Source organism: Drosophila kikkawai, chromosome 3R (assembly GCF_030179895.1).
Source record: "Drosophila kikkawai strain 14028-0561.14 chromosome 3R, DkikHiC1v2, whole genome shotgun sequence".
Taxonomy (NCBI): Eukaryota; Metazoa; Arthropoda; class Insecta; order Diptera; family Drosophilidae; genus Drosophila; species Drosophila kikkawai.
Window position 1 is genome coordinate 18,400,928 of NC_091731.1, and position 16,304 is coordinate 18,417,231.

General features: G+C 43.6%; 5 protein-coding genes across 5 annotated transcripts; 2 read left to right on the forward strand and 3 right to left on the reverse strand.

Moving 5' to 3' along the window:
- The first annotated feature begins 4,298 nt into the window (after nucleotides 1-4,298).
- Nucleotides 4,299-6,057, forward strand: MP1 (Melanization Protease 1). Its single transcript, XM_017175731.3, has 4 exons — nucleotides 4,299-4,468; nucleotides 4,657-4,820; nucleotides 4,897-5,095; nucleotides 5,164-6,057. The coding sequence occupies exons 1-4, from the start codon at nucleotides 4,399-4,401 to the stop codon at nucleotides 5,886-5,888; spliced, it is 1,158 nt and encodes a 385-aa protein (XP_017031220.1). The 5' UTR covers nucleotides 4,299-4,398; the 3' UTR covers nucleotides 5,889-6,057.
- On the reverse strand, nucleotides 5,936-7,152 carry Vps24 (vacuolar protein sorting 24). The gene is made up of 3 exons (XM_017175732.3): nucleotides 6,994-7,152; nucleotides 6,632-6,872; nucleotides 5,936-6,577 (listed from the first exon to the last, which is right to left on the reverse strand). The coding sequence occupies exons 1-3, from the start codon at nucleotides 7,036-7,038 to the stop codon at nucleotides 6,177-6,179; spliced, it is 687 nt and encodes a 228-aa protein (XP_017031221.1). The 5' UTR covers nucleotides 7,039-7,152; the 3' UTR covers nucleotides 5,936-6,176.
- Nucleotides 7,153-7,315: 163 nt separating this feature from the next.
- LOC108080810 (uncharacterized) lies at nucleotides 7,316-13,210 on the forward strand. Its single transcript, XM_017175712.3, has 8 exons — nucleotides 7,316-7,775; nucleotides 7,834-8,054; nucleotides 8,131-8,693; nucleotides 8,754-8,805; nucleotides 10,299-11,741; nucleotides 11,802-11,943; nucleotides 12,014-12,172; nucleotides 12,229-13,210. Exons 1-8 carry the CDS (start codon nucleotides 7,599-7,601, stop codon nucleotides 12,442-12,444), a joined length of 2,973 nt encoding a protein of 990 aa, XP_017031201.1. The 5' UTR covers nucleotides 7,316-7,598; the 3' UTR covers nucleotides 12,445-13,210.
- On the reverse strand, nucleotides 8,701-9,912 carry LOC138929036 (uncharacterized). Its single transcript, XM_070287571.1, has one exon. The coding sequence runs from the start codon at nucleotides 9,809-9,811 to the stop codon at nucleotides 8,795-8,797; it is 1,017 nt and encodes a 338-aa protein (XP_070143672.1). The 5' UTR covers nucleotides 9,812-9,912; the 3' UTR covers nucleotides 8,701-8,794.
- LOC108080811 (L-dopachrome tautomerase yellow-f2-like) lies at nucleotides 13,079-15,305 on the reverse strand. Its single transcript, XM_017175713.3, has 4 exons — nucleotides 15,040-15,305; nucleotides 14,165-14,560; nucleotides 13,450-14,105; nucleotides 13,079-13,348 (listed from the first exon to the last, which is right to left on the reverse strand). Exons 1-4 carry the CDS (start codon nucleotides 15,215-15,217, stop codon nucleotides 13,208-13,210), a joined length of 1,371 nt encoding a protein of 456 aa, XP_017031202.1. The 5' UTR covers nucleotides 15,218-15,305; the 3' UTR covers nucleotides 13,079-13,207.
- Nucleotides 15,306-16,304: the final 999 nt, after the last annotated feature.

Below are 16,304 nucleotides of genomic sequence, written 5' to 3' on the forward strand. Positions count from 1 at the left end.
CAACGGTGTGCCCCTCGGAGGGTACTCGTACTCTTTCAGAATATTTACGGACGCGTAAACGTAGTAGATGATGGCTCAAAATGTTTTTGTTGTTTGCCAAAATAATTCGTAAGATTTTCAAAGTACCTGAGAAATTCCACTGACCCTGCTGGAAGTATTAGGTTAAGATTCTTCAGATTACATATATCACGCATTGCTGAGTGCAGACGACTTCTGATATACTTACAACAATAGTGACATCTGCATGTTTCCTCCATATATTTCGCGTTTTCTTGAGAATAACTACTACCTACTACCCTACCCTACATACAGATATTTCCGGAAGAGTAAACTCTAGGTTTATCGGCCTGCCGATGCGATAATATCTTTTCCAATGCTGCTTGCTCGAAGCAATTTAAACTAATTGTAGGTCCCAAGCCTCATTGAACGACAACTTGCATTTCTTTCAAAGATTGGAAGCTTGGAAAAGATAGAACACGTTTTTACGTCAATCATTTAAAGTATAACAATCATATCTAAACCTAAAGGATTTCGTGTCTTAATTTTAAATATTACATGATTTTACAATTACAACTGAGGATAAAATTAAGATGATACTTCGAAAAAGAAAGGCAAAAGCAAAAACAAAAAAAAAACAAAGAGATAAAAAACGAAAACAAAAGTAATTTTAGCCTAAGTATATATAATTTACATACCAACATGACCGACTGAAATTATTGTTAAAAGTTTTATGAACTATACTTGCATATATACATATATTGATATGATCAAGTAAAATAATAAATAAAGAAATATATATACAAGAAATTCATGATAATATATTAAAGTTTCTATACCCCTAATCAATCATAAATTTGCGATCCAGTATATACATGCGAACCTAACTATAAAAAATAAAAATATAGAGGATGAAATCAAATTTTAAAGATGCCGCAAAGTCAAGTTAGTTATCTAGGATCATATACAAGTAAATGCGAATTCGATACAATAGTTTTGACATATGTACTAAGCATCGTCACAATATTTACACGTCTATATCATTGACAACTGCTCTCGCCTGGTCCTAATCCTGGTCCCATCCGATCCGATTCCGATCCGATTCGGCTACAAGTGTGAAAATCAAAATCAACAAGACTATTTTCAACCAAAAGCTATACAGTATATGGAACCCTTGCGCCAAGCTAGAGTATGAGTTGTCACCAAATCGAAATCATTAAACACCCTTACGTAAGCCGAAAGCGAATAAATAATAGTTACCAATCTAGAAATTTATCGGAGTTCAATTTAGCATTCTCGCATTTCGAAAGCTACGTACATATTTCGGGAAAGTAACCTAACGAATGCCTCTGTTACTTTCGAGCGAATATATAACTTACAAATATACCAAAGTTCTTGTACATGAATAAAAGGATATTCGCCGAGGCCAGTGCAAGTGCGAGTATAGAATTGCCGTAGCGATTACCAGAGTATTGTACGACTTCTATACCGAATCGAATTGTATTGTATTGCATTGTAATATGTTGTATTGTATTTACTGTTGGATTGTATTTTAATATAGAAAGAGTTAATTTCCAATAAAGAGTTTTTAAATGCATTATGAAAACAGCTCAGAGTGAGCCCTTTTATTTCTTTATTGCTTGGATGATGGCCTCACGCATTTCAACTGAATTCTTAACATAGCCACCGCCTTTGCACCCACGCAAATCATTCTATGCACAAATACACTACAAAAATAGGGTTCTAGTGTATATTTTATAAAGCAAAAGCTAGGGCAAGGCCTAAGTCACAATATCAGAAGAACAAAATCACATCGAGTATGAGTATTTTATGTGTTATTCATGTGAGTATGTTAGATCTTTTTAATTTTGTAATTTTGGTTACTATTTCCGACGAAAATAGGATCATATATTATATTTATATTATACTTAGCGAGCGGAAACTATACTCGACAATGTTCAGATTTTTTTAGTGCCTCTAAAAACCTGACATTTCTCTCTAAAACTTTAAAGTTTATTTTTTAATTCAATATTTATATAAGAATCAAACACATACAGAACCCTTTAAAACAAATATATTTTTTTACTTTAAAATTATTATTAATTTATTTTGTTTTTCAAAATAAAACAAGCTTCTCGTTAAAGTATTTAGGCATCACAATTTTTCTATTTTTCTTCCGGTGTACTCCATTGTATGACGCCTCTATTGGAATTTGGTAAAACTCTTCCTCAACATTTTACGCCGCTGTCGTGTTGCGAGCCCGCATTGTTTAGACATAAAATTCCAAAGTGTTTGGAATTCAGAGACTTCTCTGGCCCCTGATGACTATGCCAGGTCCTGCTGCCATTCAGTTCACAAGGACCGCCAGTGTAGGCGCCGGCAGTCATCATATCAATAGAACCCAAAGATGGGAATGGGAATGGTAATGGGGATGCTGTTAGCGTTGGTGTTGGTGGGTTGGGAGACGAGAAAACTTTCTTGGCAAATCAATACGGGAGAGTGTGCTCGCCTGCGATTCCCGTCGGACATATCTCGCTTAATTAAAAAAGTTCCCCGCTGTTTCGGAACAATTGATTCCAAACTGAACATCGTTGACATTCTATCGCATCCATCTCACTAAATGCTCTCTGCCTAGGAATTAACATGATCACACGGACCAGTGATTATAGCCCCATATGACCTAAAAGGTCGAGCGTTTCTCAGGCGGGCAGCATTAAATCAGCCGAAGAAACTTATAAATAATGCAGCAAAGGGTTTTAATTATACAAACCCATCGGACGGACTCGGACCTTGGGACCCCACAACGCAACGGCCGAGCACTTTGCGGCCAGCCAAGTGTGAAGTACCGTGTTTATTAGCCCAAAACAAAGCAGCATCTCACCAGGAGTACGGCCCACTCACAGCCTCACAGCCTGCTGCTTCCCACAATTTCCAATTTAATTTAAGAGGAGTTGCCAGGATGGCCATCCGGAGGCCAGGCTTTCCCCAGATAAGTCGGAGGTAAACCTAATGAAATGCATTGTCAAATGAAATGGTAAAATTGACGACGTCCACTTTTTCCTGAAGTGGGCATTGACATTAAATCAGCAAACTAACTGCCACTAAACAAACAGAAGCACACGCACCCATCCCCTGCCCACAGGAAGTAGCTGCCTCTCCACTTGGAAGGCAGGCTTGCCCGCCCATTCGCACTCTGCTCTCTCGATCTGAACTTAAAAGCACTTGTAACAAATTGAAATCATCTATCTTTTTGCATTCATTTGCACCCTTGCCATATCCACGCACACACACTCCATGGCACAGCAATTTTCAATTCACCTCACACACTTTAAGAGGCTCATTTCGAAGGGTTTCCCGAGCTACCAGTCCAACGCAGTAAGTGTTTAAGTTAATCTTTTACAAATAAATGATTAAGTCGAGGAATTTGTGGAGTTTTTATTGAAATATTAAATATATACTTGGTTATTACTAAGCAAGTAGTTACTATTGTATACAGTTTGATACCTTATTTTTGAACAATTCAGTTTTTTTTCTACAATTTTTAAAGTTTTTAAGCTGTTAAAAGCTATAAGATAACCTGGTGATGTCATGGATAAATCATTTTTTAATTTAATTTGTGTTAATTTTCTAAACTTTTGTAAAACATAATACAACTCTTATGCAATTTAAAAGAATATTAAAAAGGTATAATATTTTATAGTATCCCAAATATTAACAAACTTCTTTAAATGTGTCTCTTTGTACTAAATATTTAATGCTTATTACGTATTAATTGTAACGTCTTAAAAACAAAACAAACGCTTTTGTTTATAATCTGGTTCTCCGGCAAGTTAGTTGTATGGCAACGGGTATTTACCATAAAGTACATGTGACGCACTCTCTCAACCGACTTGTCGGCTGCAGCATCAACAGGCAGACGCTCTTTAAATATATACATATGTACATATGTAGGTACCTACATATTTAGTTATTAAAACGAGCCAAGACCAGTCATCCTGAAGTGCAACAGAGGAATAAAATCATCGCACTTTCAAGTGGCGGCTGCCTGATGATGAGGCAGTCGCCAGAGAGGCAGCGCAGCAAAGGAGAAACTTCTCACAAGCAGAGCTCGATTACCTCGATGCGGGCTTAAGCCAGAACCTGACCCAAAACCAGACCCTGAGATACACTCAGACTGGGGCCGGCCCAGACCGGACTTGGGCAATCACAGCTCGCCGAGAGAGCTACGCTGATAAGCTCAACCTCGGAACCAGAATTAGAATCAGAATCGCTCGGTGGCTATTCCGCTCACCAGCTCTCAGCCAGCTAGTCAGTGTGTTTCCAGCTGGCGAAGATAGGCGCTCGGACAGTCGGTTCATTCAGATTCGGACGGTTTCATTTTCTCATAGGATAGTTATCGCCATGGATCCACATATTCTTTGGGGCATTCTGATGATGCTCTTGGTTGGGGCAAGCCACACATACGCACAAGGCAAGTCGTTGACTGGGTTTGTTTACGTCCAAATGAAGGAACAAAAGCCACAGAAGTAATAGCCGCCTATCAGGGCTGAACTTGACCCCGAGTCAAGTCGAGCTGTGGCTCAGCGGGGGGCATTCCCGTTCCCGTTGGTGAACACATCTTGTCATTTCTATTGGGTTTATCTATGTTATATTCAACAGAAATCTATGGGTATTGCACAACGCCCGATAATAACAGTGGGACCTGCATCAAACTCCCGGAATGCGGATATCTTTACCAAATTGTGCAACGCGGCTCGGTTTCAAGGGAAAACCGTGACTTCCTGGCAAACAGTCAGTGTGGTTACCGCAACGGGAATGTGCTCGTAAGTAAGACTAGGATTAAGTTTAACTACTAAACAAGAATGGTTTTTAAATAAATTTTTATTTACCATATTGTAGATTTGCTGTGCAAACAATCGTCTGAGACCCCAGCCGTCGCCACGTCCAAAGCCCACCGTTGCAACTACTCCGCCAAGACGTTCCGGACTGCTTCCCCAAGCACCCAATTGCGGGGATAATTTCGGAAATCGCGTGGTTGGCGGCGTGGAAACGGGCAAGCGGGAGTTCCCCTGGATGGCACTGATCGAATACACGAAGCGTAAGTCGCTCTGATTTGGTCTGACGATCTTATACTTCAGGAACCCTTCTCTTCTCCGCCATCTTCAGCTGGCAATGTCAAGGGACACCACTGCGGCGGATCGCTGATCAACAATCGGTACGTGCTAACGGCGGCCCACTGCGTCTCCGCCATACCCAGTGACTGGCAGCTGACAGGCGTGCGTCTGGGCGATTGGGACACCACCACCAACCCGGACTGTACGACGGAAAAGAACGGCCAGCAGGACTGCAACGATCCCTACGTAGACAACCCAGTGGTGGAGCGGATACCACACCCTCAATACCCGGGCAATGCCAGGGACCAGCTAAACGACATTGCTTTGCTGCGGCTGCGTGATGAGGTCAAGTTCAGTGACTTCATTTCGCCAGTATGCCTGCCCAGCCTGGCATCCCAACGCGACGATATTTTCCTGGGCCGCAAAGTAGTGGTGGCCGGATGGGGTCGCACTGAAAACAGCTTCACGGCCAACATAAAGCTTAAAGCCGAACTGGATCCTGTTCCGTTGAGGGACTGCAACGAGAGGTACTCCAGCCAAAGGCGCACTGTTACCTCCAACCAAATGTGCGCTGGCGGCGTTGAGGGCGTCGACTCTTGCCGCGGCGACTCCGGAGGCCCACTGCTGCTGGAGGACTACCATGAGGGCTATGCAAACTACTACATTGCCGGTGTGGTCTCATACGGACCGACACCCTGCGGCCTCAAGGGCTGGCCGGGCGTGTACACACGAGTAGCGGCCTACCTCGATTTCATAGAGAGCAATGTTCGGGCCTAAGCTGCAGATTTCCTGGTATCGCATCCAAGAAAGAGACGACGCGGCACTTGGATTATATCGTTTTTAAAATACAAGTTAAATTATACAATAAATAAATTTAAATTGTGTAGACTAAAAGCGTGCAGCTCATCACAATTTGAACCGAGCAACTGTACACTTAAAAGGTAAATTTAAATGTTACTTCTTTAAGGTGATTTTGGTTTCTGCAATTCAAATCTTTGAATTTTGGAAAGGGCCGGCCACTAGCTTCCTATATCGAATCCAAATGCAGCCTTTATAACATTTTGCCTAAGAGCGCAGGGAGGCCAGTCGGCTCTGCATCTCTTGCAGCTCCTCGCCATCGTCGTCGTCGTCCTCCGCCACCGGGACCTCAACCCGAGCAGGCGCGGCCGCCTTGTCGGCGGGTGTAGCGGGAGTAGCCTCTGGGGGTAGGGGAGCCTCGCCCAACTTGCCATCCGTTATCTCCCACAGAACCTTGTCCACCTCCTTGGCCGCCTCCTCCTCTAGCTCCTCGGACTCCTCTAGCGAGTCCATGGTCTCGTCCAGCATCTCCTCGATGATGCCCGCCTTCATCATCTCCTTGGACATGTCGCGCATTATGCCCGCCAGCTCGGGATACCGAACCAGGCTCTGCATGGCCTGCATTACCTCAGTGGACTTTTGCAGGGATCCAGCAACACGCAAGGTAGCTGCAAAGAGTGATTGTTAGGTGAAAAGAATCATTCCCTGGATTTTTTACTAACCCAGCTGATTCTTCATCTGCATCTGCACGGAGTTGAGGTGGGCCTTCGACGTGTAAATGCGATTAATGGCCTTTCGCGCGTTCACGATCTCCTTGGCCAGGATGATGCAGGTATCACGGTCATTTTTCTGTGCCGCCTGCTTAAGGGAGCGCTTCACCTTGTCCTCCTCGCGTTGTATGCTCCGAATCTGGCGGTCCAGCTGGTTGCCCTCCTTTCGGATCTTGTGCGTCCACTCTTGCACCTAAACGAACCCACCAGAAATCGCAGAAAACAGTCAGAATTAAAGTGAAAACGAGAAACTGGAACATGACATCATTCCTGGAGAATCTAAGCGAGGTCATTGCTGTGGTGTGCCGTTTTACCTGTTCCTTGGGATCTTTGCTGGGGGTTTTACCGAATAAGCCCATTGCACACTGTTCGGGAGCGAGTCGAGAGCCGCTTTACTTATTGTATTTTTATTTTTTACTTTACTTTGTTTATTATTATTTTGTCCAAGTGAGTCATCGATATCGATAGGCCGATAAGTCATTTGAAAAAATACTAGGACATACTAGGTAAATCCGGCAGCCGGTCACACCGAAATGATTTTAAAACCTCAATGCCCGCCTCACGCGTTTCCCTAATTTCCATATTAAAACCCTAGGAAATTATAGGAATGCGAAAAAACTCGAATTTTGTGGGAAATCGTTGGGAAAACCCTATGAAAAACCTCAACAGGGAAAATTCACACTCGCTAACCTGTGCTGCCAGACCTGCCCACTTATCGATACCCAAATACCGATACCAAAAATGGCGTCGTCCATTCGCTGATTTTTTGTTGTTGCCCCTGGAGAGAAAATGCAGCAAATCTTACCTCAAAATATAGAAATCGTGTGAAATGTGAGATTAATAAAACCGAGACGCAAGGCATGAGAAGTAAACACCGCGGACGCAGGAATTGACACCGACTTGCTGCACCGACGGAGCCATGGCTGCAGCGGCGGCGACTGCACCTGCCACTTCCAACGGGAGTTCTGCACCTGCAGCACCTGCAGCTAACCCAGGAGGGGGGGCGGCTGGTGGTGCCCAGTTCCGGGAAATACACAAGAATACATGGCTGAAGAGGCTTACGGCGGATGGCAAGCGTTTGACTGTGGGCCCCAAGGTAAGGCTACTTTCCAATATTTAGATGATTTTAAATACTAAAACCGCGACTCTTGCAGAAATCAGAGTGCACCTGGGTGGTGTTCTGCGTTCACGACGACACCGATGCTTTGCTGGAGGGCTACGCCGAACCCCGTCAGGCAGCTGGACACCTGCCCGAATGGTCGGTGTCGCTGCGGGAGGCGCTACACATATCGCACGCCCTCATCCCCAATTCGCACGAGTTCGAGTTTGTGGTCACGCTCAGCAACGAGGTGTTACGATTCCACGCCGTCTCTTGGTAAGCAGCTCGCCACGCCAATTAGGAGGTTGCACAAGCCGAGGCGTCAATTCACTTTTGCTTTTTGTTGTTCCAGGGAGATTATGCAAGAATGGGTGGAAACGCTGCGCTCCAAGTTGCGCGAAATGAAGATTCTGTCGCCGCGCGAAAACCTCTACACCAAGTTACCTGAAGTGCGTGCCCCGCTGCTTCCCACACGGGATCCCACATCGCCGCTGCCGCCCCCGCCGCCAGTACCGGCGGCTCTCGTTCCCGGAATTGAGCGTGTGGTGGCCGCCAGTCATCACCAGCCGCAACAGACTCTGCCGGATCCGCCCTCCAGTCCTGCTATTGTTCTACCCACTGCCCCTGCTCCAACTGCCATGTCCAACACCCTTACCCAGCACCTGCTCAATATGCTCTCCGATCCCATTAGCACCTACAGCGAGCAGATAAGCGAGTCCTCAGCCGCGGCAGAGGAAGATGCGGCTGCAGGAGGAGAAGCGACTACTGGGGAGGCAGCCCCTACTACCAGTGATACGGATCTGAACCTGTCCGACGATGAGTTTCTATCGCCCCTGTTGCGCAAGGCTTGTGTGCTCACGGAGAACGGAGTCCGCGTGGATGTGTCGGCCGCCACAGCACAGCGTGCTTCTGCTGGTAAGCATCAGAGTTTTACGGTTCATTACACATAAATAAAATATAAATTATACATTTCAGATCAAATCCTCAATCTGGAGCACATGCTGCAATGCGAACGACTAATTCCCAGGTAAGTCAGCATCTTTCTTTTGCGGCAACATCTCGGCCATTTCCTCGTTACTCAGCTGCAGGAACTCGAGGGCTGCCTGCTTTGTGCTGGCCTTGCCCTTGAATGTGGCTATAAAAACTTTTCTCAGCACCATCAGATTCCGCATAGCATTAAGAATTATCTCCCTTTCCTCCGCGTCCAGCTTCATATCGACCACATTCTTGTACCTTTTGCTAGCCTTCGCCCTAAGCTTATCATACTTTTGGTTGGCCAGCTCCAGCAGTGAAGCGCGCTGCTCTCGCTGGTAGTAATCGACGTGGGCTTGAAACAGGTCCTTGAATTGTCCACCCAAGAGCTTCGTCTGCTCAACGTCTGATTCGTCATAACAAAGCACATTGTAAAATGTAATGAATAACTCGGCTGGATCGTGTCCGGTGCATAGGAGCTTCAGGGCTTTAATTGAAGAGCAGGCGAACTTGCGCTTCAGGTAGCAGTGCTCCCTGTCCAGCATGACAATTTGCTCGATTTGTAATTGCTTTGCCTTCTCCAAATGCTCAAGTTGGGCCTGTAGTTTCTCGCTCTGAAGCTGAAGCGCGTGCAACTTTCGATTCAAAGCCTTGTTTGAATCAATCAATTCCTTTAAGTTTCTGTCGCAGGGACTGTGCGAATTCAACTCGGAAGACAAGCTAAAGTCTTCTACTACTTTCTCCTCCAAGTTTGCGCTCTTTTCCATACCCAAGCTTATCTGATGGAGAGTACGCAAATCCATTTGCATACTCTCAGGGTCTGTGAATGGGTAACCCAGTGTGCTTCGATCATTCAGTTGCTTGTGCAGAAGCAGCAGCATGGAGTTCCGCGCAAAAAGCTCTTTGGCTTTTGACCGCTGAAATATCTTTAGCCAAGTAACGCATATAGGCATGACCTGGTCTTTGGTGGGCAGCCTAGACACTAGCTTGACTACGCTGGTCACCTCCTGAACGAATAGCTCGTCCAACTTCTCCTCGGACAATGAGAAACTTTTGGCCATGTCTCATGAATATCATGACAAATGTTAAGAATTCTGGTAGTATAAAATACTGTACCTATATTTGACGTAAAAGACCAATATATATTTGATATTTTAACGTTTTGAAATGTCGATACAAAATGTTTGAAATATTCTTCTTAGAAGTTGAAAAAATACTGATTTTGGGCACTTTTGAGGTGCTTTTTCGAAATGATTACGTTACGTTATTAAAAAGTACTTCTCCTCCACTTCAAAAACAGCGTTTGATCTTCGATATATATAGAGATATATATATTTATTCATCAAAAGACGATGCCTTTAGGATTTTTTTAGGAAAAATAAAACGTATGTACACCACCGAAAAAACGTTTATTTTAAACTTTAAAATGAAAATATTTTGAAAACCTTTTAAAATTATAAATTAATTATAAACATTTTTGTGAAATTACTCTCGATATCAAACCCTAGCCCCTATATTTTCTATACATGTCTCTCCATTTCTTTTCAGGCCCCAAACATCTCGATCCATGTCCGCAGGTGCGGCTGACAAATCAAAGAGACCACAACCACACAAGCCACTGTGCTTCCAATCATCGAGTGCGGCTGCCGTCGCCGCTGCGAACAGCTCAGAGGAGCCTCAGGACAACAACATAACGATCATTCAGGTGTCAAACCCCAGCAGTAGTGGCCTGGAACAGCCGCCCGAACTTCCGCCCAAGAATGCCTCTTCAGCCGACGTGTTTAGCTTTCCCGAAGCGAAGGGGGGATCCAGGTCTAAGGGAAACACCAAGCAACAGCAGCCATCACAGCCACAGGAATACAAAAGCAATGTACAAATCATTCCGTCCAATGCCAGTAGCAGTACCATACAAGTCTTGGGCCAGCAGATACCCAGCAGCAGCAGCAATAATGCCGGCGCAAACGATTCAAGTTCGCAGATTTCCAGCACCACCACCAAGGTGAAGGTGCTGACTGGAGAGTTGGGTGAAGGCACCACAGTGGCGGTGTACGGCACCTGCTATCCGCCGCCCAGTGCTGCTGCCTGCTCCTCTTCCTCCGCTGTGATCTCTGCCACATCGCAGGGCCCAAAAATAGGTAAAAAGATAATACTCAGCGCCGACACCTCAGGCATTACGAATATCAGCGTGAATAGCGAGCAGAGCAGTGACTCCGTCATCAGTGGCAACGTGCACTATGAGAAGGTATTCCTCTCCTCCAGCATACCCATTAGTAGCAGCAGCCCCGTTAGAGGGATAAGCAGTGATTCCATACAGCTTGTGGCTAATGGAAGCCGGAGCCCGGCATTGGCGCGTCGCCAGTTGGCTGCTACACCCGCGGCACCTGCTCAGCAAATGACACCTGTCAGGCCAACCCCGCGGTTGACCCGAGGTCTTACCGAACTGGTGATAAGCTCGCGGCCCAGCCGAAGGGATTTACACTATTTGAAACAGCTCAACACTCCTTTAAGAACAAGCAAAATATCGACTCATAAATCTACAAGCGCCACGAACAACAACATTGAGCAGCAGCCACAGAATCAGTCCACGCCCTCGAGCTCCACTCAATCCCCGCAGGTAAGAAGCCTCTGCACCACAATGAACGAGGACTTCAAGCAGCGCCGGCGCAGCTCGTCCACATCGGATGCACAGGGACCTCTGCAGCGGATGCCACAAGCGCAAGGAACTCAGCGAAATGCGAATAACAATGAGTTTACTCCCTCCCGAAACGGAGGCGTCTTTCGCATGCAGCCACCGCCACAGGGCACACCATCATCCAATCCAAGCTCCACCCAGGCGCAGCAGCAGTCGCCTAATAAGCGATTTACGCTGAGAGAGCAGCAGGTAATGCAGTTGCGTCGGGAAATCATACATCCGGGCGGTGTGCGCTTGAACCTGAGGCGTAAGGATTGCGTCGGCTCTATTGCTTGGGTGGATGCCTTCGGAGGCGTTTGGTAAGTCTTGCAAGTAATCTTGAAAGGTATTTAGTCTGATCTTGAGTTTATGCTTTACAGGATTGCTGGCTGGAAGCAGAAGGAGCATCCGGTGCTGTACAATGCCTTGCACATTGGCGATCAGCTGCTGTCCATAGCAGGCGTTAGCATCAGCAGTGCGGTGGAGGCCAATAAGATAATCAGGAACTCCAACACGCTCTTTGTAAGCTGCCGATAAATTTATACTCTTTATTTATATATTTATTAATATATTTATATAATATATTCCATAGGTTGAGGTGCTGCTGCGTCGCATTCCATTTGGTCGGGCCTATGCCATCCGACGTGATCGAGAGGGCCAATGCTTGGGCCTGATTAGAGATGGAAATACTTCAACCATTGTGGATGTGGTACCCAACAGCTTGGCCGCACGCCACGGCCTGCCGCCCAAGGTGGGTTATCTGTTTAGTTTTTCCACTCATTTAATACTAATATATATCGATTTCAGGCGCAGTCCTGCGACGGCAGTTCTCTAACCTTCTGGATCCTCACCGAGATCAATGGCCGTCCTTTGAATCTCTTCTTCAAGGACCTGGAGATACGGGATCGATTGAACTCAGTGGGCAGGGATATATCCATACTGGTGCAGCCTTCAGATTTGATAGCCAAGCTGAAGAAGCAGCTAAAGTCGCTGCGCGGCTACAAGGACTACTTGGTGCAGTAGCAACTTTCCAGATCGAATTATCGCAATAATCTCAACCAATAACTCGTAACTGTAATATGCTCGTATAGCTCTGGGCCAGTAATCATTCCATTCCCGTATATATGTACGTCAATGATAGTCAACTATATATACACACACACACACACCACTTACTAGGATCATCGAAACTACTTAATGGATGTAACGTAGGTGTAGTTGAGGAGAAGCATATACAAAATCAACCTATACATATATAAAAATATATATTTTTGCAAACTTTTATATAAACTCATATTCATATATATACAAATTGAATATAGATATATATACACCATAGTTGAATAGCTGACACTTTGGAACGTCACTAATCTGAAACTCTGAATTTGGATGCGAAAAGATAATGCAAAATTTGTATTTTAGTTTTAAATTACACACATCAACTCACACACACACATGTGCAACTTAGTATCCTTATGCAATATTGGAGTGCCTCTAATTTTGTTTCATGAATGTTTTGTTTTCTTTAGTATATTTTCAATTGTTTTTCGTGTAAAGAAAAAGGACAAAACAAAAACATCTATATTGTAACATTTAAGATGTGATAGAAATGAGTAATTTAGGCAATTTTTAACGGTACATTTTGTAAATGCTGGTATATTTTCTATATGTATATATTTAAGTTTCAGTTGGTAAATTCGAATATACAAAATGCATATATATTATTACTTATTTAACAACCTTGTGAAAGAAACATTCATTAAAGCAATTCCAAACACACAAAAAATCACTCGCAAACTGTTCCCCTCTTGGCCCTCGATGCCCTCTGCTTCCAGATCCGGAAATTGTACACATCCGTGTCCAGTGTGGAGTAAATGAAGATGGGCATCGAGTTCGACATGACCCAAATGGTGCCATCTTCGTCGATCTAAAAAGAAAATAAACAGTTGGCACCATTAATTTGTAGGCATTATTTCAAGACTATTTCTTAATAATATTGCGGATAGATATTGATAGTTTTTTGCTCACCGACAAGTCGCTGGGATAAATCATGTCCCTGGCATTGGAATCTACTGTTCCATGGCTTTCCGCCGAGAACGGTTTGTGCGTGTTCCAGCAGCCAACGCCGTTCTTCTGAATTTCGGCAAAGAAGATCACACCTGTCTTTGGATCGTACTCGTGCATGGTGGACTGAGTGGATGGACCGCGGCTGCCAAGGACACGGAAATCGTTGCCGTGATCGGAGCGAGCCGCATTCGACCGCTCCTTGAGAACCGTATTAGAGACCACAAACTCATTTGTGCTGGCCATTGGATGAAAGTAGACACTCCGACTGCCATCCGGTTGTTGGGGTCCCAAAGTGGTTGAGAAGATGCCATCATCCCAGCGGAAGGTCTGCCCGCCAATGTTCAAATCACCAGCCAGCGGGTCAAAGTTAAAGTAATTATGCTCGAAAGCCCAGATTTGATCGTCCCGCAGGTGATAGACATAGAGTCGGCGATAAACCAGGTCCGGAATATAAGCATAAGCATTGCCGCACTCTCCCGGCTGTACATCAATGGTAATGCTGGCCAGGCCGCGACCAGTCTCCGCAATGCTTTCGGGTATATCGAAGCGCTTGACCACCCGGTCGGTGGCCAGATCGACGATCCAGATGCTGGGGCGCCGAATCTGTTGGCGGTTATCTAAGGGAATATATTTTTTTTCAAAATGAAAGGTACTCAAAATGAAAGGTAAAACTTACTCGGATATTCAAGCATTCCAGTGTCGATGAACCATAGACGCTGGCAGGCATCCACTGTGGTTCGATAGACGGAAACCAGATTTTCCGCGCTCTCGTTGAACTGATTCAGCGCAAAATTGGGATAGGCCATCAGCTTGGGACTGCGATCGCGACTTTCCCTGGACAGATCAATGTAGTTTAAGGTGGACGGAATGCCAACTCTTCGCCGGGGCATGGTGACGAAGAGGCGACCCCGAAAATGGGTAACACCCATGGGCACATTATTGTACGGAATGTAGGGGGCATTAGCATTATCATTGCCGGTGTTGACTCGGGAATGAATGCCCACTGGAGAATCACGAGAGGTCAGGCTTTCACGCTTTGAACGAGAATATCTTCCAGGAAAGACAACCGGAGCTGGTCAATAAAATTATTACTATTACCAAGAGTGTTAAATTATTAAGTATTATAATTAATTATACAATTAATAAATTGTATAAAGTATTTCAGCCAATATTGTTAAAACAATTAGTGTACTCGTAAATTATAGACATATTTTGAGACACCATTTAGTCTATTTAAGGTAAGCTTAAATTATACGATTTTGTGCTCGTTTTGATCATGATAACCGCTTTATTCAGATAATCCATTGATTGAATAGATGCTTGAATAAGATTCATAATTTAGATTTACGGGTCACTGCTTTCTAAAAAGTAATAGTGTCACAACAATCCCCCTTGTTAGGGTATAATACTTTCACATGCCTGTGAGAAAACCAATCAAAAATTATATCGTTTTTGTTCTCACGTTTTCTCATTTAATATAAGTACATATATAATAAGCAATGCTTATTAAGCATATACCCAAGTATGATGTAATTGCATTTTATTACTTACCCGATACGCTGGGTCTGTCTGGTCTACTGCCGCCCAAGCTGAAGTGACCATCCCCACGATTATAAAAGTCCATCTGCTTCCATCTAAACACTTCTATGAGGGGATCGCCTTTTGCAAAGCATAACAGTAGTAATAGCCCTGAGATTACGCCTAGGAGGGCATTTTTCGGTGATAACATTTTCGTTGTGATTATAGCGTTGAAATCCCGGGATCTGAATAAAGCTCAGCTGGTTAGCCTTGCCAGGCTGAGGTTTCAATAGCGACTGAGTATTCAGTGTTTTGTTCGATTTTAAGCTAAATTCTACATGCTCTGCGGACTTTAAGTTCAGTATGAAAATTGATAAGAGAAGTGTGATTCTCTCCTAACTCTCTAACCGGTTTTACGCCCTGATAGTCTAATACAACAGATCGGCGAAATGAAAAGGCAAGCCCAGATAAAGGCTTAAAAAAAACAACATAATTTCTTAGATTAAGAAAACATTTTAAAATATAATTTAAAAAAGTTTTAGTTTGAAAAATTAATTTTTTAAAATATTGTATATTCTAAAAAGATTTTGTGTGGAAAATGTATACTTTTGAAGATATTTTTTTAGAGTCTGAATGTTGTGTTTTAGGAGCGTTTTGTTTAGATTAACAAGGGTCTTTGTAGCTTTTAGATTCTGAATTTAATTTCTTTTTTAATGATTATTTAATTATTAATTATTAATTACGTTTTCGTCAGCGCCAAGGAGAATTGAAATGGGCATCGAAGACTGACTTGGCTTTTAGTATTCTGCTATATCTTTGTATTTTATTAATTAATTAAGTTAAGCAATTTAATTAATTCTTTTATATAAATGTTGTATATTTTGTATTGCAGGGAAACTTTATTAAACCAGTTGAGACTAAGTTTTGCAAACACCCTTTTTTTTAAACGAGTCCTTTTTTAAAGCAATATTTTTTACATGTTTTTTCATATTATCTACGTGCCAATACATTTTACAATTTTATATACATACATGTAGATACATTTAATACATGGAGTGTCGAGTTTTGAGTTGTTTAGCGCCATTTTTAAATGTTCACATGGAACCAATGTGATGCGTCTGTTCACACCATATAGGGCAACTTTTACAATACCGACATTTAACTATTTTAAGTGCTTTATAATGGCATGTGAAGAGCATGCCTAGGCAACCTTTTAGCAAATGAATAGAACAACTTGGCTTTACGGCAATTCGGTTTTACATTTGTCTGTGTTCTATAACCAAAAAAACGAAACCAAA